At 46.8% G+C, this 20,319-nt stretch overlaps 2 protein-coding genes across 3 annotated transcripts; one reads left to right on the forward strand and one right to left on the reverse strand.

The window, feature by feature from the left end:
- Window positions 1–8,322: 8,322 nt before the first annotated feature.
- Window positions 8,323–12,301, reverse strand: LOC112897300 (probable transcription factor KAN2). Of its 2 annotated transcripts, none has more exons than XM_025965575.1 (6): window positions 11,616–12,301; window positions 11,342–11,418; window positions 10,380–10,425; window positions 10,004–10,121; window positions 9,055–9,112; window positions 8,323–8,947 (listed from the first exon to the last, which is right to left on the reverse strand). In XM_025965575.1, the coding sequence occupies exons 1-6, from the start codon at window positions 12,172–12,174 to the stop codon at window positions 8,819–8,821; spliced, it is 987 nt and encodes a 328-aa protein (XP_025821360.1). In that variant the 5' UTR covers window positions 12,175–12,301; the 3' UTR covers window positions 8,323–8,818. The 2 variants fall into 2 exon arrangements, with proteins under 2 accessions (XP_025821360.1, XP_025821359.1); XM_025965574.1 differs by having other exon boundaries at window positions 9,935–10,121.
- Window positions 12,302–18,002: 5,701 nt separating this feature from the next.
- Window positions 18,003–20,196, forward strand: LOC112896327 (NADH dehydrogenase [ubiquinone] iron-sulfur protein 6, mitochondrial). The gene is made up of 3 exons (XM_025964268.1): window positions 18,003–18,197; window positions 19,652–19,736; window positions 19,851–20,196. The coding sequence occupies exons 1-3, from the start codon at window positions 18,063–18,065 to the stop codon at window positions 19,961–19,963; spliced, it is 333 nt and encodes a 110-aa protein (XP_025820053.1). The 5' UTR covers window positions 18,003–18,062; the 3' UTR covers window positions 19,964–20,196.
- Window positions 20,197–20,319: the final 123 nt, after the last annotated feature.

Consider the following 20,319-nt stretch of genomic DNA (forward strand, 5'->3'; position numbering starts at 1 on the left):
CTATTTTGCTATAATAAAACAAATGGTATAACGTTGAGACCTGTATAAATAGCCCATGCCAAGAAGTTACTTTTTTGAAAATCTTTTCTTTAACTAGTAGTGTACACTAGGGAAACTGTCAATCGATTTTTGAGAGGGAGCTACGGAAAAAGGGGATCTTGCCCCGCGTCACCGCGGCGGTGACTCGAGCAGCGGCGCCCAACAACACCGCCAGCGGCTCCTCCGACTGCCGTCCGCGGTCCTACCGCCGCCGGAGTTCGATGCCGGATGCCTGGCTAGAGACGAGGATCGCCGGTGGCAAGGATGTTTGCATCTCGGGGGCAAGACGACCGTCGCTGGCCGTCTTCGACGTCCTCCGCAGCTCATCATCTCGGGTTTTGAGGGCCGCGGCGGCAACGCGGGTACAGCTACGACGGTGGCGACTCCCTGTGGTGGGGGCCCAGCAGATTGCGGTGCGGCTCCCCGTGGCGGGGGCCCGGCGGCCTGCAGTGCTACGACTCAGGGCCGTAGAGGTCCGGCAGCGGTGGGTGGGGTCCTCCCCCTGCGCATCGCCAGCGTGCTCCCTCGGCTTCGCCATCGCGGTTGCGGCGGCGGCGGCCCGCGACGGAGACGGCGCGCGCGGAACCGACTTCTATTGGGCTCAGCTCCCATCGAGGACGTCTTTTGCCTCCGGTGGTCGCCGTCATGGGTGCCTTTTGCCATCCTGCCGTCATGGATCTGCTGGGCGCCATATGAGCATGGTGGTGGAGCTGCCAGGGTCACCAGTTGTTGTGAATTACTTCATGGTGTGCAAGTTCTCGAGCGAAAGCCTAGCTTGGTCCTCAATCGCCGGTGATGATGGTGCCATGGGTATCCTTTTCCTTCTTGAAGGCATTACGGTGAGGAGCTCAACCTACAACCTACAGGGACAGATCCGGATGAAAATCAAAGAACCGACACATTAGTTCTTGAGGCGTCATCTTAGAGTACTTGATGGCAACACCATAGTCAGCTTGAAGCAATGGCAGTGCCTGATCCGTTTACATAGTAGAGATCGACTCAGTGCAGTTTCTAGATCACATAGTGACCGGACAACACAAGACCATCGACGATCCTTACATCAAGAATTTCTAAGAAGACAACTGAAGTGAGATATTTGTTACTGCATAGGGATCAAAATAAAGTTGAAGGAAGGACGTAGAAGAAGTTCGAAGCTTTGTCTTTTATATTTTTTTCATAGTTTTTCCTTTTCTTATCTTTTGTGTTCTTTGGCTGGAGATTTGGAGTCTTAAGTACACACGTAGCTTCTGGTTTTGTGGCCAGATATATTTCTAGGTGGACAAACTGGTTTTTTTCCGTTCTGGTTTTGTGGCCAGATATGTTTTTAGGTGGACGGACCGTTTTTTTCCGCTGTACTCGATGAGTCCATCTCCATTCTCTCAATAATTTGAGAATGATTACCTCATGATATGGTAGTGTCCTACTACAGTAGCTAGCTAGCCACTACATGCTCCGTGTCCTGCTCCTACTGTTCTACAGTGATGCTAGTTACCAGCCCTGCCGCTCCGCTCTGCTATGGCAGGGAGGGATGCCCTCCTCATTCATGTAGCCGTGCAGGGGGCAGTTGGGACTCTGCCCGGAGCAGCGAGCGCGCGGCAGGCGAGGCGAGGAGGAAAGCCGGCCTGGGTCAGACAGAGTCAGAGGAAGCACTGTTCATGGAGGGCCTACGCTGAGGTGACCCATCAATCCTCGCTTTCCTCAGTGATTTCCTCCTCCCTTGTTTCTCTCTCATGGCCGTCTCGCTCCTCTCCTCCGCGTCTGTCGTCTACTCGTCTTTGCTGTAGTGGCGTGGTCGCAGCGGTCTCTGCTCCTTCCCCATGCAGCTCAGAGCTCTCTCTCCCCTTCTTTCCCTCCCTCCCTCCCTCCCTCCCTCCCTGCCCCCCGCGAGCTGAGGGACAGTACGTGAACAGGAAGCCGGCACCCAAAAGGAGGAGATTGAGGACCGTGCTGGGGTCAAGGCCGATTCAACGCTCCCTGTAACGTACGTACCTCATTCAATCTCATGGACTGCAGTTGGCTACCTACAATGCTGCGCCTGCTCAAGCGATAAAAGCAACCGGATTCCCAAATCGAAAATCTAACTCCATATATTATTATAATAATCTCTAAATTAAACGGAATTTATTTCAGCCATAATATCATAGTCATATTTTGCATAAGATCAAAACATAGATTTAATTATTACATAAATCCATAAAATTTGCAATACGAGGTCCATTACAAGCCTCTTGGGCTAAAGCGAACAGATAGAAAACGGAAAACGGTAGTTTGGCTTCTAACCCATCCTTCATCTTCTGAAATCTCCTCCACAGGCAAACTCGAGTGTAGCATAGTCTTCAATCGTACCATCCATCATCGTTGGGTCAAACTCCGGGTTGAATCCTGCATCGTAACAGACTATCCCCAAAGGCATGGGAGAGGTCCACGTCATCATTCATATGCAAGTTTAAAGTGGACTATACTAAAGGTATAATAAAAGTTCAAGGGATTAAGCTGGAATTTTCTATGCATGCGCATCATCAAATATGTCATCTTCCAAACTCCGAACTCGGACCATTCCGGCATCCCGGACTTCCGGTCCAACACACACCTTCCAAAACCTCTAAAAATTGGTGCGAGGACTCCCGCTCCTCGCACCTCAGCTGCCCCCAGGTAGGAAGTTATCACTAGAGGGAGGTAGAAGATATGAGTAACACTACCTAATAAGAGCAACAGAAGGTTGTTCATAACCGAGGACGCGGCTATACGTATAGTTTTCACCCTGCAGGGGTCGTACACATGGACCCACTCGAATAGAAGTCAGTCAGGGATCAACCAACTGGACGACGAGACACCGGTCTACTGAGACAGAAACTACTAGCCGCGGTACCATGCGGCTTTCCCGGGTCTTGGGCACATCCTGCAAGAGGTCACCCCAGAACTATGAAGCCTCCCTTGCGTCTCGAGGGACGTGAGGTCAGCACCTCCTGCCGCTGCACCTATACTTGATCCTCCTACCGCCTTGGTACCGCACTTGCTAGCCCTAGATCGGACCCACCCTCATAATGAGTAAGTGGTGTGCACGTTTAATATAATCCCATAAATCATAGTTAATCTCACCTGTTCCTCAATTGCCGAAGCGAGCATCTTCGTCACATGCGTCTCCACTGTAATGATCCGCAACTGCACCCATTATGGGTGCCCCAACTCCTAAACCATGCCGGTGCTCCTAGGCTTGCTAAGGGAAGGTTCATCGATGGCCGTAGCATGTCGGCAATAGGAGGGAGGACGGGAAAGGGCGGTGGCGCTCACCGGTCGGGCTCGCAGGTAAAGGTAACGATGTGTGGCGGGTTGACGCAGGCGAGTCGAGGCCGTGCCATGCTGAGCAGCGGCATCGATGTCGTTGAACAGAGCGCCGACGCGGCTGAGCTTTGGCGGCGAGTCCTCCTCCTCGGGCTCCGCCTTCTTCTCCTTCTTCTCCTTCTCTCGACCCTCTCTCTCGATTTGGTGGCGGCAAGGGAAGCGAAAAACCCCAAGGGAGCTATGGTTTCGTAGGCGGTGGCTAGGGCTCTTATAGGGTTGTTGCTAGGGTCTGGGGCACGGCTGTGGCCGGCGGATTTTGGCGTCTGGGCCAGGAGCGTGGCAATGCTGCGGCGATGCGGCGCTAGGGTTTGGGCACGGGCGGGTACGCTCCCGTGTCGCGGAGCGGGGACAGGCGAGGTGCGGCGCGGGGGCGCGCGCGGGCGGAGGGTGACGTAGGCTAGAGGGCGTGGCCGTGCGCCCCTTTGGCGCGGAGTGGGGGAGAAGCGGCGTGGGCGTGGCGACGTCGCGGGGAGGAGGCGAGGCAGGCGGAGCGGCGAGAGGTGGGAGGAAAAGCTGACAAGCGGGCCCCGCTTGTCAGTGACCCTGCATGGTGAAGGGGTAGGCGAGGGGCGGTGCCAGGTTGAGCTGCGCGAACCGGGCCGGTGTGCAGCGTGGGTTGAGCAGGTCGGAACGGGGCGTGAAGCGGGCCTGGGCGAGCGGGCCAATGTGGGCCGAGGTGCACGGACCAGGTGTTGTGCTGGGCTGGTTCCGGGTAGGGTTAGGTTAGGAATTAGCTTTTGAATTTAAATCGATTAGCCCAATCAATTTAAATTCCACACAATTTGGTACAAACAATTTCAATCAACACCAAATTAAATTCGTGTAAACAAGTTCGCATGAAATCCAAATAACTCCAAATTATTTCACACTAACAGTTTAACGGTCCTTAGTTAAAATTTTGAGTTGAATTACTAAGAATTTGAGATAAAAAGAATCCATGCTTATTTTGGATCTAGCTAATAGCACATACACGAAAAGTTTTCGAAAGCTCACATTTTTGCATAATTATAACATTTTAGAAAAATCCGGAATATTACAAGCAACTTGTCATGTGAACATGCATGCTGCTTGGCTTCCCATTGCTGTGTCGTTGAGTTGTCGAGGCTCGAATAAGAGCACTGAATTACTGTGTTACAGTTCAGCAGGCCAGAGGGAAGAATCCCAGCATGAATTGGCCATAGCAGACACACCAGTCCCTAATGCCACAGCCACAGGGATGCCCGATGAGATAAGATCAGACCAAACAAACCTCTGGTGTTTAAGCTAGCTAGTAGCTACTGGAAAACATTCTGGACTTCTTTTTTGAAGAAAAAACATTCTGGACTTATTGGCCTCGGATTGATTATATTCATACATGCTGCATGGCATTGCATGGGGTCTGCAGAGGCATTCAATTACAGTTAGCTAGCCATCTGAATCTGATCCTCCCAGCACGCAGCCGTGTCGGCATCTGCATCTGCACACACGGGCGTGGCTGACCCTGAAGATCGACGTGCCCACGGCATGAGCTGTTGCTGGTCTGAGCTCTGAAGATCGAGGTGTCAGTCAGCGGCAGTAGTGTCTCGGCGGTCTCCCAGTGTCGCGTTTCGCCCGGTCAGCGGAGCAAGACGACGGAACGGTGGCGCGGTCTTCCTCGCTGTCGCTTGTCAAGCGTAACTGTATCCTGTACGTAAGTAGCACCAGCTAGCTGTGGTAAAACTCAAGAAGTAGCACGACTTCCGCTGACAATACTCACCTCAGCACGGCAAGGTCTCTTCATCTTCACTCCCCGAAACAGAAGCTGGCTTCATGTCAATTCTCATTTATTTCACCTTTTGTAGAATTATTGACGCCTGTAGCTGTTTACTTTGACTACCAATATTTGCACTACAAGAAAATAATTTAATCTGTGACAGATTTTTCATAATATTTTCAGAGAATGTTACTAACTGTCTAACTGTACATAATATGTGACGATTACCATTTTTCTATCACGGATCTGCAACGGTGGATATCAGACCCATAATACGTGACATTTATCAAATTCGTCACAATCTAGCCCACCCACTAACTAGTGATATTATATAAAATTCGTCATGGATAAGAGATTTTAAACTTAAAATAAAATAGTGCACCTGGAGATAGGTCTTAAAAAAAAGTGCACAATTGTTTAAAATTTTAATTAAGCGAAGCAAGAAAAAGTTGTCGCGTTTAGTAACATAGTTTGAAGTCTTTTATTCTCCCTAACGTCAATGCTTGTAAATCTTGTATGCTCAATCTCGCATATTAATATAATTGTTCAGGTCGGCTTCTTGCCTATTGAGTAGCCCCCTTGAAAAAAAGGTTACTGAAGGTACTTAATTAAGAAGCATGCCGTATATTTCTAGCCGCCTGTACAAACATTATTTGTGTATAATAATTACCAAGGTCAAATATGAAATAGTGAAGTCAAAGTTATCAATCGTTCTTAAACTGATGTTGTCACAATTTGAAGAGTAGCCTTGTGTGATTCAGTCCATCGTCGTTTAAAGTTACCACTCATGAACATTACCCATGTCTAAAACTGATCGTCCTTTGTTTTCTGGACAGAAGAAGCATATGACTTTGAGCCCCTGTACAAAGTAATTAGGAAGCAGTGTTAGATTTGGACTCACGGGTACATAACCGGCCAGTTCAAATTCTGATACATACCTATTTATAAAGTTGTTAGTCTGGAGATGCTGGAGGGCGATTGCACAGAACTTGGGTCATGCTTCCCACCGGCGCCTATTTATAAAATTTTTATTTAAGTATAATTTGAATCGTTCCCTATATTTTTAACAAATTGCCAACAATATAATTCACAACAAACCCATTCCTTTCCATTAAAGTAGCTAGTTACCAAAGTTTAAATTTAGCCCTTCCCACTATAAAAAACAATTTTTAGAAATGCTTTATTTTTTTCCAGGGGCGGCCAAAAGATAACCTATTTCTACAAATGGAGCGGAATTACTGTAGTATCCGATCTACTCCAAAAAATATAATTTTTTAAGAATCAATGATGGCGTCACCCGACTCTAGAAATACCACCATTTTTAGGGGTGTGTGATAGCATCATGTGTCCCTAAAAATGTATTTTTAGGGGCGGGTGATGACACGACCCACCACTAAAAATGGTCCCACGTAAAAAAAATTCATAACCTTTTCATATGATCTCGGTTGAAGTCAAACTTTATATCAGAATTGTAGAGGTTGACGAGACCTAAAACTTGTAGTTGATAATTTTTTCATTTAAAATTATTTAATAGTTAAAAAATTATTATAAATTATTCAATTTTAAAATATGATAGTTTTGATTTTTTCAAACAATCTCAGTTGTAAAGTAGCTTCATATTAAAGTTGTAGTGGTAAGATCTAAAATTTTATAGTTTACATATTATTTATTTAAGATCTTTTATAATCATAAGATCATTTAATAGTTGTGCCTGTACATGGCTATGACTATATAGCATCTCAAACAAATCAAGTCATACTTTGAGATTTTCATAATCTTAACCTCTATATATACTGAAATATACTTGTTATATTTTTTCAGTATCTATAATTCACAATAATCACAGCGTTGAAGTCTCACTTTTTTATTTATTTTGCTATATTTAAAGATTTAAATGAATTTTTAGAATAAATTAGAAAAATATTTTTAGGGATGGTGGCGACACCCGCCCCTGAAAATGGATTTCTAGAGATGCTTGATGGCGTCACCCGCTCCTACAAATAGATTTTCGAGTTAATACAAAAGAATAGCATACCCCATAGAGTCACAAGTGACTGTGTAGTGCGGACGCACAAGGCTTAAGGTAAGCGGTCCGAACCCCGGTTGATTCAAGTGTGCATATTTTGTCAAAAAAATTGTAAGTGAGATATTTTGGTGGTGGTATGCTCGAGGCTTGTGGTGGTGGCTGGTTAGTTAGAATATTTTTTCTTTTCTATTTGCTATTTTTGATTCTTTTCTGATTTTTTTTTATTTTTTGGAAATCGATTTGCAGGGATGAGCATTTTGCATGCCTCTACCCCTGCAAATAGTTATTTCTAGCTGCGAGAAGTAGGGGTGTGTACCGCACCCCCCCTAAAAACTCTTTTCCTAGTAGTGTCCATCTCCTTCATCCTATCATCACGTGAGCAATAAGTACCAGATGAAACATTGCTTCATTCGGTTACCATGCTAAAATACGTTCTTTGATGTAACTGTTACTGTAGATGCACATATTTTACAACTGATGCATCTGTTGGCACATTTTTTTCAATTTGTTAGATTAAAATGAACGATACAAGTTGTTGCAGCGTGGATGTAATTTATTTGATTTTTCTATGTTAATTGACCAACCTAAAACTTTCAAATAAAGTAGTCTAAATTTCAAAACTTAAAAAGTATATAAATGACATAAACTAATGAGGAGTGATCCAGAACTACTCCTACGCAATACTGGATTGGATAACCACGTGACACATGCGACATGCCGGAGCAGCAGGATCATGCTGTGTTAATGCATGCAGCTCGATCAACTCCTTCGCTGTTCCCGAAACCAGACCGGCCGGTCGCTTCGTTTACGGAGACGAGAATTGAATGAAGAGGGAGCGAAATTGAATGAAGCATGCACGCTCCTAGCTCGTTTTTCTCAGCAGCGATGAGATAGACGTCCGAAGAGACTAGTCACTTTGCTCCCTTGAGGATCTTGCTGACAAGAGGGAATGAACTGTAACTCAAACATACCAGCACTTCCAATCGGTTCTAGTGGTAACAGGTATATACGTTTGTTGAAAGGGAAAAGTATTAGCAAGTCTGCCTCTGAACTTTTTTTTTTTTGGGGGGGGGGGGGGGGTCAACGCATGCACGTAGCTTAAGCGAATCTATGAACCTGCCTTTTCTGACAATTTCAGGAGCAGTATGCAAACGTTGCAACGATTATTGGTGATCATCTTGTCTCATCAAAACTAAAGCTAAGCTCGTCACAGATATAGAGCAAATCGAGCTCGATCATACATTGGCATGTGACAGATGAAGCAGGAGAAAGCAACAGCACAGGCCGCCCTCTTTTCTCCTTTGGGCTCCAGGCCCCTAGCGAGAGCTCATGCACGAATTGCTGCTCCAAAAAAGCTACCTCTTTAACAGATTAGATCCTCCTAAACGCTAACAACTCCATTACACGCTGCAGAGAGCTAGCTGCTTTCGATCGCGATCAATCTCTACCACCCTAGCTGCTGCTGCTCCTCCTGCTACCTTTAGTTCCCTCCTCCTTTTGCTGCTCCCTGTCCATGGCCTCCTTTTAACAGTGAAAGATGATGCCCCCTCTTTGGGACCATCCATCCATCTTAACATGATCCATGAGCAAGCAAAGCGTGCCCCTAGCTAGCTAATCCTTGTCGGCAGCGACGGTGATGACCTCCGGTTAGTTAGAGCTTGATGCGGCGTGGTCTGATCTCAGTTTGGCCGGTTCTGCGGCCGCCCCAGGGTGAACTCGAGGTTGAGCTCGCTGGTGCTGGACGTCGTCTCCGACACGCAGGAGTTCATGTCCGAGAGGATCTCCAGGCTCTTGGACTGCATCTGCTCCTGTACAGATCGACAATGCAATATATAAGTTCAGAGATGCTCGATTAAACAAGCTTTTTTGCTATCTTAGGTGTAAATGAGTTCAGTGTTCTTGTGTGTGCATCTACCTTGAGAGAATGCATGCTCCCAGTGTTGGACTCGCTTGGGAAGCCGGTCCAGTCCTCCCTGTAGACAGTACAAAGTCACCAACAGACACAGAGCTCGGTTAGTACAGATGCGTCAAAGTAACTCTAACACAGTAACTAGTAGTGTATAAAAGAGCCTATAAAAACTGTAACACTGCAACTAAACTGTAAAACTGTAACCATAGCGTACAAAATAGTTGTAGATAATCTAGGGCACCAGTTATACCATCTCAGTAACAGGAATGAGATATATAGCCAAATGAAAATTAGCAATATATTTTATTTTCGATACTGCTTGTACCTTCAAACCAAAACAATTGGATGGAATATTATATATACTAAATACTTGCATATATACTATATACTAGTAAATAGTATAATGCTGGTACTTCCACTTATCTTTATGATGAACTGCATGCATACTACACTATACTGACAAAAAGGCCACAGGTATACATAATGAGGCCATAATTGAGGCAGGCAGGCATACAGATGCCTACAAGGGTGATCCATGTCAAAAGGCTTGCTGGTCTCCATGAAGTAGGGCACTTTTCTGAGCTCATCATATTTATTGGGAACTGATTCTTAGGAGAGAGCAGCAAGGGAGGGGAGATGTAGTGCATGTGGGTAAAAGAGACCTCCCCCTTTTCATGACCTAATAAAGCTACTAAAGCACCCAATCCAAGCTCAAGAGATGATTGACAGTGTATACATGGTAACATCAGGCAAAAGTTCTTGATCCAATGTTTAATCCTACTTTTACTCCTCTGATGCACACAAGTGCTACGTAGTACTACTACTTATCATAGGATTAAGCACAAAAGTATACACAAACTATAGCTACTAGTGACCGTATATGCACCTTGAGGAGCTATTCCAGAGGGCACAATGAGCACCGGTGCTGCTCCCATGATCGTTACAGGCAGCTAACCTTCCATGCCGTGCCGCGGCCGCCGACTCCGGCTTGCCGCCGCCGTAGCCGTGTAGGTCGAGCGAGTTGTCGTCGCAGATCTCGCCGGCCGACCCGTTCTCAAACCCATCAGCTTGATCTGCAGGACCCATGCAAAATACAGGAGACAATTATTAGGCGACAAGCACAAGATTAGCATAGGTCCTCCTACTTGGCATATGCCATACGGAATGGAACACAAGTGACGGTGAAGATCAGTAGCCGAACGATAATTGATCAGAAGATGGAATAAAACGGAAGGCTAGCTAGAGCGGCATCAGGCTCATCACTCATGTCATGCTAGCATCGATTCTAAAGCACACAAGCAAAATAAAAGCATAAATCTTGTACTATTCACCTGACGAAGCTGCCGGCCTTTCGGTGTTCTTCACGGTCCTGTACATCTGCAGCGGCAAGGGAGCAACATGGCAAAGGATCAGTTTAGAGCCAGGCAAAGCACATCTGTCTATACCTATCTAGCTAAGCAACTTGTGCTGCAAAACCGGAATCTTTGGCAGATCATAAGATTTGCGTTTTCAGGAACACCTTGCATGGGCTGCAAGATTTGATTTGACAGGCTGAGGCAGAAATCAGCAACAAGGAAAAAAAGCAGCTAGAAACGCCATTCACATTGGCAGACAGAGAGACAGTGTTAAAGTTACTATCATACATGTGTGATTCATGTTTGTGCTTGCCAGTGGTATAACGCTAGGTATGGAAAGAGTGTCATAGCTTGGTGGCCTAGATGTGAAACCTGCACTAGCCCTCTTTTACATGTATGGGAGCTGAAAGACTTGACCTAGCTAATGAGCACAGGTTTCCATGGTTTTACAAGTAATACCATGCATGATGCAGCAGTATACATGGAGGAACGAAGAAAGACACTACAGGGAGTTGTATCGTGTAGTGTTTCAGACTTTAGCCCCATCTGGCCATCCCTCCCTCTCCCTTTGCTGTGTGTCTTTCTTCCCCTTTGATGCATCACCTGTTGCATGCACACACACACACACACACACACACACACACACACACACACACACACACACACACACACTCCAGCATCGAGCAGTGTGCACTGTGCAGTAGACTAGTAGTAGAGCTGAGCAACAGGCAGTCTAGCGCTGCTGTGGCAGCAAAACTCCAAGACCCAGGAAGGCGAGAACAGATCCCCATATGTGCACATGTGTGTTTGTGTAACTTGTTTCTACCCCTTCCATTCTTTCACACCCACACGGTTAATCCTATCAAGCGTTCAAGATTGCCACGGCATGATCGAACAAAAAGGAGGTGTAGACTGCAGGGAGCGGCAGGAGGATTTACCTGCAAGTGAGACTTGACATGAGCCAGGGTGAGATCCTTCACGTCCATGAGCTCAAGAACTGACTTTGGCGTTGCCCCTGGTAGTTTATCATCACAAACATACAAGCAGGGTGTCATGGAAAAAGGAAAGGAGATCAAGAAGAACTGGCAAATAGGAGAAGCTATGGATCGGAGGAGCACAAGAAAGCTAGAGACAAGGTCAAAATGAGAGGTAGTAGGAACAGGTTTAAGTGCATGGAGTCATGGACGGGGGGAGGGAAGGGAGAGAACGTACTGTCGTGGCCGCCGAGGAGCTCGACGGCGTGGACGAAGCGCGCGTGGAGCGTGGACGTCCAGCGCATGCGCGGCGCCCTCGCGGCGCGCTTGGCCGGTGGGAAGCCGGCGACGCGCGCCCCGGCGCCGCACCCGGCGCGGCGCCAGGCGCCCGCGGCGACGTGGCACGGCTCGCAGAAGCACGGCCCCGGGGCCGCCGAGTGCGGCGGGAACGTCGGCGGCACCGCGTGCGTGTGCGGGTGCTGGTACAGCGGCACGCCGCGGATGGGCCGCAGCACGGCGGCGTCGGGGTGGTAGTACAGGCCTGCCGCGCCGGCAGCGGCGGCGGCGCTGGGGGGCATGGGCAGCTGCACCGGCAGCGGCAGCGGCAGCGGCACGGGCAGCTGCAGCGACGGCGGCATGGCCGCCGGGTTGCCAACCCCGTTGCCACCGCCACCGCCTGCCGCGGCGAAGAACCTGGCGCTGAGGGCGGCGGCGTGGTGGTGGTGGTCGTGGGGCGTGGGGCTGGTGGGGAGGCCGATCTGGAGGGAGAGATCCGGCTGGGAAGGGAAGAGCTCCATCGATCTCACTCGTGGAGCTTGGGGTGCTGGGTCGTCTCGGCCTGTCCTCCTACACTCGTTGCTGCAGAGTGATAAAGAGCGCTGTCTTTCTCCTTTCCCTCTCGTTTCTTTGTTTGTGCAACTTGTGGAGGCTTGAGCTAGAGGGATGGCCGGGATACTCTCCTTTTCTAGTGAGTGGGGGAGAGAGAAAGACAAAGGGTAAAAATGTAAAAGCAGACTGCAGACTGGAGAGAGAGAGAGGGTGGGGGGGGGGGGCGGGGGGCGAGAGAGAGATATGTGAATGTGATGGGCAAAGTGTAGTTTACTAAGAAGGGGGGTGGATGATGAGTTAATGATAGGAGGCAGGGGTAGACCTGAGCAGCAACACCCTGTTGGGCATGGCGACACAGAGGTCAGGTCAGGATTTCTTGAGAGAAGAAGATGACACACTCACACACACCCATTACTTTCTCTCTCTAGGACAGAGATGGAAGGAGATGACAGTTTGAATGGAAGGGGCAGGCAGATTGCTGGATTTGCTTGCTTAAGGAAGGGGGTAAAGAGATATTCCAATCCCCCACTTTTACATTGCATGGCAGCTTGCATGAGCAAAAGGCCTTTTGCATGAGAGCTGATGGAGCTAGTACTAGCTAAATGTTGTGTGTGTCTGTTGGGTTGTTGGCACATGTTTTTCTTGCTAGGGCCCATTCATCTATCTACTCATGCTGATTTCTTTGGGCTAAATATGATCAGGACAAGAGTTGCCATATGCTTCATCAAACCATGAAGCTGGTTGGGGTTTCTGTCACAAGAAAACCTTTTCCCTTTGAACTCCTTGTATCCATGCATATATGGGTGGAGCACAACAAAAACATGACTTTGCTTCAGCCACTAGCTCGAATGTCCAGCTTTTCAGTGTGATGAACTCCATCTAGGTAGCTGCAGGTTTTGTGTACATGTTTTCTCTCCCTCTTTTGCATCGTCGTTGGCAAAGTTGAGCGTCATTTGTTAGCAACTTATAACAAAGTTGAGAGTCATTGCTGTTGTTTTCAAAACCTAAAGTTTCATAACTTTATGACGAATGTTTTTCTATTTCTGAGATTTTGATGGGGTATTGTCTGCAGGACACTCACAACAATTTTTTTGGGGTGTTCGGTAGGTGTAAAACGCTAAGTGCTAAAATAGGGGGTGGGGGCAATGGCCCCCTTCCTCCACCCTTGTGCCTCGCCGTACGATTTTCCAACCGTCACCACAACAGGGTCGATATAGATATAGATGAGCGTCTTTCTTTAGTTACATCGGATTAAGGTAATCCTAATTTTGAACTTTAATCTATAATGATGCGCAAACTTTCTATGATTCTCGTTTCTTAATGTAATGATGCGCAATCCTCCTGCGCATTCGAGAGAAAAAAACTTTAATCTGTAACAAAAATTCTAATATAGGAAATGCAGGCGTTGATCTCTCAAATTGGAGTGGCAGCGTGGAAACTCCATGCGTGGGTGGGGAAGAAAAAAGCTGAAATGTAGCTTCTCCGCTCCACTATCCACGGTAAAACGGCGGAAGGATGCAAAGGTATGCACACATAGTGCTCGTCCACAATTATATTTCCACTATTCAAAGACTGCAAAAATTAGTCAAACATGGAGTTGATTAATAAATAGTATCATATATGTTACCGGTCGTGGTAGTAGCAGATTTTAAGGCGTTCATTGTGTTAATTTGTTGCTGGACTGGACTATATAGAATGGCATGGTATTCAGAAGTGCAACCGGCCGGCCCGTCAGCAATACTCTAGTCCTACAGCACATTGAATGTTGTACATGTATGACACTTGAATACTCACTCCTACGCCACTCTCCTCTGCTGCTCCAAATTCATGGCGGGCATCAGACAAAGCAGCAGGGGCAGCCCGGCACCACCCGGTTCTTCCTCCTGCATTCTCTCTCTCCCCCCCTCTCTCTCTCTGACTCTCTTGTGGGAAGTGAGAGAGAGAGGCACTGAAACAGTACGTATACTGGCAGTACTCCGTATGTTTATAGGTGTAGTGTGGCTACTACAGTAGGATCTAGGAGTAGGAGATGGTGGCTGGATGCATGGAGCGTTGCCTGTGGATAGGAAAACCCACAGCCTTGAATGCGATGGGAAACTTTTTGGTTGGGTTCGTTGGAATTGCCGCTTGGCAACACTCGCCCAGGCCGCGATTTTTTACAACAAAACAAGAGCTCATCACCTTCACTGTTGTTGAGGCTAGCAGGCTAGCAGCTACTGCTAGATGAGACTGCCTGCCCTGACCCTGCTGCTGCCGTGTGAGGTCACTCGAGGTCACCTCACCTCGGCGCCGCGGAATTGAAATGCCACCCCTACCCCTACGGTCAAAGGAACTTTCCGCTATCCTACACCGTTTACAATGACACACAAGAAAACAAGCACGTACTCCCATCCTCCGTGCGCCCCTGCAACACGCACGGCGCTGTCTGTCTTCAGTCTTCAGAAAACAATAGCTAGACACAGAGATCAGTACGAGTATTTTCTTCACACGAGCACACTACTTCTTGTGTGCAATTCTTCACTGACGGATGGATACTGAAACAACATTGTGGCCTAGAAAACTGATCGACAAGTGCAATGAAAAAGAAATCAACAAAATCAAGTCATCCATCGCATCGTATGCATGGAACAACGCGGCAGCAACGGACGGCACGGCAATGGCATGGCATCTCTCTTCTGTCCTCTCCTCGCTTCGATCTCCCATGCAAAGCCCGAAGTCTTCCAGGGAGTTAATGGCAGCCCGGCCCGGCCGGCCGCCTCGGGAACCGCGCGCGCGCCCGTCCACGCAGCAGGGCATGACCGCCCTCTCCCTGCTCATGGCCTCATGGCCTGGGCGGCGACCTGGTAATTTCTTACTGCGTCTGCGGCAGCAGCAGCTGGTGCTGACCTTCTTCTTCCTCCTCCGCCATCTCCTCCTCCTTGAACCCCTCGCTGACACCGCAACTTCAGGGTCGATTTGTCAGTGCTCCTCGTAAACTAAGCAGGCCCCAAATTAAACCCTAGCTGTAGGCTGTAGCTATCCACTGACAGTGCACGCCCGGGCAAGTAAATTACAGTGGTCGTCGGCAGGCCATAGCTAGGGCATGAGAGAGAGAGAGAGAGAGAGAGCACGTGAGGGCTCAGGGTTCAGAAGATGATTCGAAATGCTTACAAGATTATATTAGTAATACTAGATGGCCGATGACGATCGTTTGCACTAGGGCTTGCTGCAAGCGTGTTTTGCCGATGCTTAATAACTGGCTCCAACGTACCACTGGGCTCCCTCCCGTGTGGTGTGGTGCCAGGTCTAGAACAAGGCATATTCTGGCAGTTGTCATCTTTTGACTTCTCGCTTACCAAGGCTACATCTTTAGAATATTTTTGGAGCTAGGGCACTCTAGCTTGATTAATATGTGCCTGAGATCGTTTTCACTGTCACTGCATGGGCGATTATTTTTTTCTGAAGAAAACTAACCCTGGCTGGACATATTACCCATCAGATCAAAACTAAATAGTACTTTGGTAGAAGTATATTTGATTTGGTAGAAGTATATTTGATTGCTAGGATGAAGAACAGCCTAGAGAAAAGAAGAAAAATGCATTGTCACTCATCTTTTTTCTTTTGAAACTGTACATGGAAATATTACCCAGCATCAGAGATCAAAACAACTACTGCTAAGCACTATATAGTAGAACGAAGTAAACTTTGATTGGTAGGAGAACAGTACAGTCTAGAGAAATGAAAAGAAGTGCTGCTGATTAAACACACCAGAACAAAGTACTCGATTCAGTGATTTGGGGAGTTGCTTGTTTGATACTGTAGCCTTTTTTCAGGTCATGAGTGACACTTTTACACTCTCTTGTCCTGTTGTGGTAGTGGTGGTAGTGTGTGTAGAGACTAGCTAGAGAGGGCCAGCAGCATGCATGACAGGCCCCGGCCTCGCACACATCCAATGTTCGCACTGTGGTACCTACGTGGTGCATGGACCAATGTCAACTCCCCAATTCCTAGAAAGGTCCCATCTTCCCTTCTCTTCATGTGTGCCTACACTTGCTGCCACCATCTCTATCATGCTGATTAAGATAGTCCAAGTTGATTAGCACTAATAAAACTAGCACCCTTTCTGTCCTCTTCCCTGCCCTAAAAATATAATACACAAATAACAAAGGCATGTAGACATTTCAGCCTAGAAGCAAGGAAGGTTTGGTAGGGCTGCATCTTGCACGCTGACCACTGCAGCCAGCAGAGAATGGAGACTTCATTCACTAGTGCGCTTGCGCATGTGTGTGTGTGTGTGTGTGTGTGTGTGTGTGTGTGTGACAGTGTGATGAGCTTCGCTTTGGCAACCTCGATGAGGAATCTATCTAGGTTAACTAAGACAAGATATGATAAGATACTCATTCAGATTAAAAAAAATTAAAAGATGGAGAGGAAGAAGAAAGGAAGGATGCCTTTTTGTGTGCGTAGGAATCGGCCGGCTGGGTTTAGGTCTTACTTTGACTGCTATATAATGGATCCATGCCACGAGCATCGATCAGAGCTCACGTGATGTCGTTATTCAATACGGCCGGCCTCTGGATCTTTGTCCCTCATCAACTTGTCACCAAGCTAACAAAGTAACAATACCCTGCACGCCTTCTTCGATCTCCTGCTTGACCATCCTAATGGCTTGCGTGCAGAAATCTGCAGCCAGAGATCGTCACCGTTCATCACGTTGATATGTGTGCATGTGCGTAACCGTTTAGATCTCTCTAAGTGCTCAGGGAGAAAGAAAAAAGGTAGAGAGATCTCGGTGGACACGTACTCCATGAGATGTTGTCCATGGACTGCACAGACCACGTACGGTGTACAATTATTTTTTTGTTGGGCGGAAAAGATCAGGAAGGAGACATGCCCAAGAATAACTAGAGGAAGGAACACTGTTTTTTTAAGAGAACAAAGGAAGGAGCACTGTTCATGCTGAATGCAGAGTTGACTTTGGGATTATTATTATTGTTCATTTTCTGCGCTCGATGCAAGGGAGGGTAACACTGGAGAATAACTTACTTGCGCTAGATCTAGCTAGAGACAAGCTAGTAATAAGCACATCACTACTACTGTCATGGAAGAACGAACCAATGCCACAACACACTTCTGGAGTTATCGTCAAACTGAACTTGTCTTGCTCTAGTGTTCACGATGGGAGATGAGCATACAAAGGACTGTAAACTGCTAGCTAGAAAACCATGGGTGATCATAAAACGACACGTCGTCCATCCATTGCCTCAACTTGATGAATGTGGAAGCATAGAAGAACATAAACATCATAGTCCCCCGAAAAAAAAAGACACAAGAAAATGCATGTCATCGTGAACATGATGTTTGTTGATGAGTTCGCATTTCTGTTAGCGTTGTTCAGCTAATATGGCCTATGACTACCTACGTATGCTCGCTCCTCCATAGACCCTAGTCGCACTAGCGCACCACCAGGGTTACCAAAACTCTGACCACCAATTACAAATTATGGCCAAATTTTGACCAACTTATAAACAGTTTCGATGCAAAAATAACATCTACAATCAACAGTGAACAATGACCACCTACACAAAACCAACTGTAATGTGATCATATTTTCTACTCAGGCAGCGCTATGAATGTCTGGAGAGAACACTGCAGTCTGGAATCCAATAGATCAACTGGGCCTTCTTATACATTCCACCACATCTCCAACATATTACCAGCCCAGCATGAGAGGCCCATATCAACTGGGCCTATAGTTTGGGCCAAAACGGACCGGGCTTAATCCGAAGAAAAAGCCCCTTTCCCTTCCCTTCCCTTCCCTTTCCTTCCTCCTCCTCGTTCTTTCCCGAATTCCCCAGTCTCGCAACCTTCTCCAGCCATGGCGACCGCGACGCGGAGGCTGCTCCCGGCGCTCCTCAAGACCCTAGCCCCCGCCGGCGCGCGGGGCCTTTCCACCGAGAAGGCCGTCGGCGCCGCCGCCGTCGTCGGCAGCCACACCGCCAAGTGGATGCAGGTATATATCCCCCGCGCCCCCCAGTCTCTAGATTCCGATCCGCCTTGGCCTCGCGAGTCCAGATCATTTCCGCGCGGGTCTTGCGGTCTTGCCTGATTCGGCGGGAAAGATAGTGCCTTGAAGGTTCCGCACGCGGCTGGGCTGTGTGCTGGCGCTGGTTAATTTATCTGTCATTTTTTTAGTTTAGGTCGGCCTCGGCGTTGTGGAGACATTTTGATGCGCTTGAGTGAGCCCCTGACGATCGAGTTTGTTGTTACAGGCTGTCTAATGTATGGTTCATGTCGATGTTTCTGTCTGTTCCTTGCTAGATCTTCAGGTCTTGTGTTTATAGATTCACTAGGCGTCATTGTGTTGCTAGTATATGTGAATCCTTCTGAGATGCTAATCGTCTCATGTTCTTGCTCAGTGGTGAAATATTCAAGTGTACTTTGATGCCCTTGAGTTGGGTGCTAGGATTATGTTACTGGCTTGCAGATGTGATAGGCAGAGCTTCTATATGACATCTTGTTTATCATGCCTAGTTCCACATTGCTTTTTTTTTTTTGTATAAGTATCGTTTGCTGAAGTAAAGGTTTGTTTCATATAGATTTGCAGACTTCAGTTATCCTTGGATTAGAGTTCAGCTCTCCTTATTTGGTTCCTAAGGAAACTATCATCTTAATGCACTGTGTATTTGGATTTTGTAAATGCTGCGGAGTTGCGTCAGCTGATAAATGGCAGCTCACATTGAATCTTTCAATTGCAAAATTTCGTGCCAAAGGTTTAACATGTCCTGTAGGTTATTCTATTCTCATTTGTTGATACGAGTTTACATTCCTGCTCTCATGAAACATTTTTTTTTTCACTTCGAAAAATAGCTGGTTGTTTCCGAGCAAGCAGATGCTCAACATGGGTCATAGTTAATATTATGATTATTATTATTTACATCTAATATTATAATGATTTCACATCAAGCACCATCGCAAGTGCTGAATATACCTGAAACGACAAATATCTTCATGACGTGTGCTTTCTCTGAAATTCTTTTCACACTCTCAAGGAGAAAAGGACAACCTGTTGAGTGGAGTAAAGACCAACGTTCCTGGTTATTAGGAAAAAAAGACTATCAGAAATGAATTATTAATTCTACAGTTCCCATTGTCCTTGAAATTTGGAGCTACGTCCAGGATCTCTATGTATATCTGGTGGGTAGCATCAGTAAGTCATTGTTTGTATTGGAAAGTAAAGCCAAGATTTGAACCCTAGACCCTATCCACACATGAGAAGAGTCTTGCCACCTGACTACTTGAGTCCTCGTTCAGTTTGTCATTATGAGATCATGACAAAGCGTAGCTCATTGATTCATATGATATATGCTGTAGTTGCAGACTTTGATTTGTTTTCCCCTTGTCCTGCAAATCAGTTTTCTACTTTTCTTCCAAATTATTTTCCATCATTCATTTTATTTGTTGTAGGACACGAGCAAGAAGTCACCAATGGAACTGATCAACGAGGTACCTCCGATCAAGGTTGATGGCCGCATTGCCGTCTGTGAAGGGGGTAGGCAACAAAGCTGAACCATGCAAACTCTACTCATCCCTAAGTATTCTCATTCACATGATCATCCATTTTATGCAAAACTGATGTACCCCTACACTTGCTGTGTTGTTTCAGCTGCTGAAGGTGTTGGCCTTGGCCACCCAATCGAGTATATCTGCCTTGATCTGGAGGCACCTAATGTATGCAAGTACTGCGGTCTTCGTTACGTTCAAGTTCACCATCACTAAGTAGAGAAGATACTCCCTTTTACAATGCGGAAGTTTGGAGTTACTGCATCCACATTTGTTTCGCAATGTTCTGCTAGTATACTCTGTACTGTGCTTGATGGCAAAATATTACCTTTGATGGTCGTCCTTTTCCCGGATGACTTATAATAATCCAATGTTAACTGTGGAATGGTTCTCTACAGATGATTTCTGTGCCATTTTTTTAATCCATGCAAAGTTGTATCTAAATCTCATTTTTGGACCGGGAAAGCATGCAATTGATTCAGAGAGCAGTTTAGATCCAAATATTTGTTTGTCCTTTTTCTGAAGATCCATGATCCAAACACAAACAGTTTTCTTGCTGAACCAGCTTAGCT

Source organism: Panicum hallii, chromosome 6 (assembly GCF_002211085.1).
Source record: "Panicum hallii strain FIL2 chromosome 6, PHallii_v3.1, whole genome shotgun sequence".
Taxonomy (NCBI): Eukaryota; Viridiplantae; Streptophyta; class Magnoliopsida; order Poales; family Poaceae; genus Panicum; species Panicum hallii.

What these genes read in the sequence shown, in the direction of transcription:
- LOC112897300 (XM_025965574.1), bottom strand. Translation starts at nt 12,174, where the DNA reads ATGGAGCTCTTCCCTTCCCAGCCGGATCTCTCCCTCCAGATCGGCCTC. An exon ending in ATGTCAAGTCTCACTTGCAG is followed by an intron (nt 10,426 to 11,341) that starts GTAAATCCTCCT and finishes TTGCCGCTGCAG; the next exon opens with ATGTACAGGACCGTGAAGAA. An exon ending in AAGGCCGGCAGCTTCGTCAG is followed by an intron (nt 10,122 to 10,379) that starts GTGAATAGTACA and finishes TGGGTCCTGCAG; the next exon opens with ATCAAGCTGATGGGTTTGAG.
- LOC112896327 (XM_025964268.1), top strand. Translation starts at nt 18,063, where the DNA reads ATGGCGACCGCGACGCGGAGGCTGCTCCCGGCGCTCCTCAAGACCCTA. An exon ending in ACACCGCCAAGTGGATGCAG is followed by an intron (nt 18,198 to 19,651) that starts GTATATATCCCC and finishes TATTTGTTGTAG; the next exon opens with GACACGAGCAAGAAGTCACC. An exon ending in CATTGCCGTCTGTGAAGGGG is followed by an intron (nt 19,737 to 19,850) that starts GTAGGCAACAAA and finishes GTGTTGTTTCAG; the next exon opens with CTGCTGAAGGTGTTGGCCTT.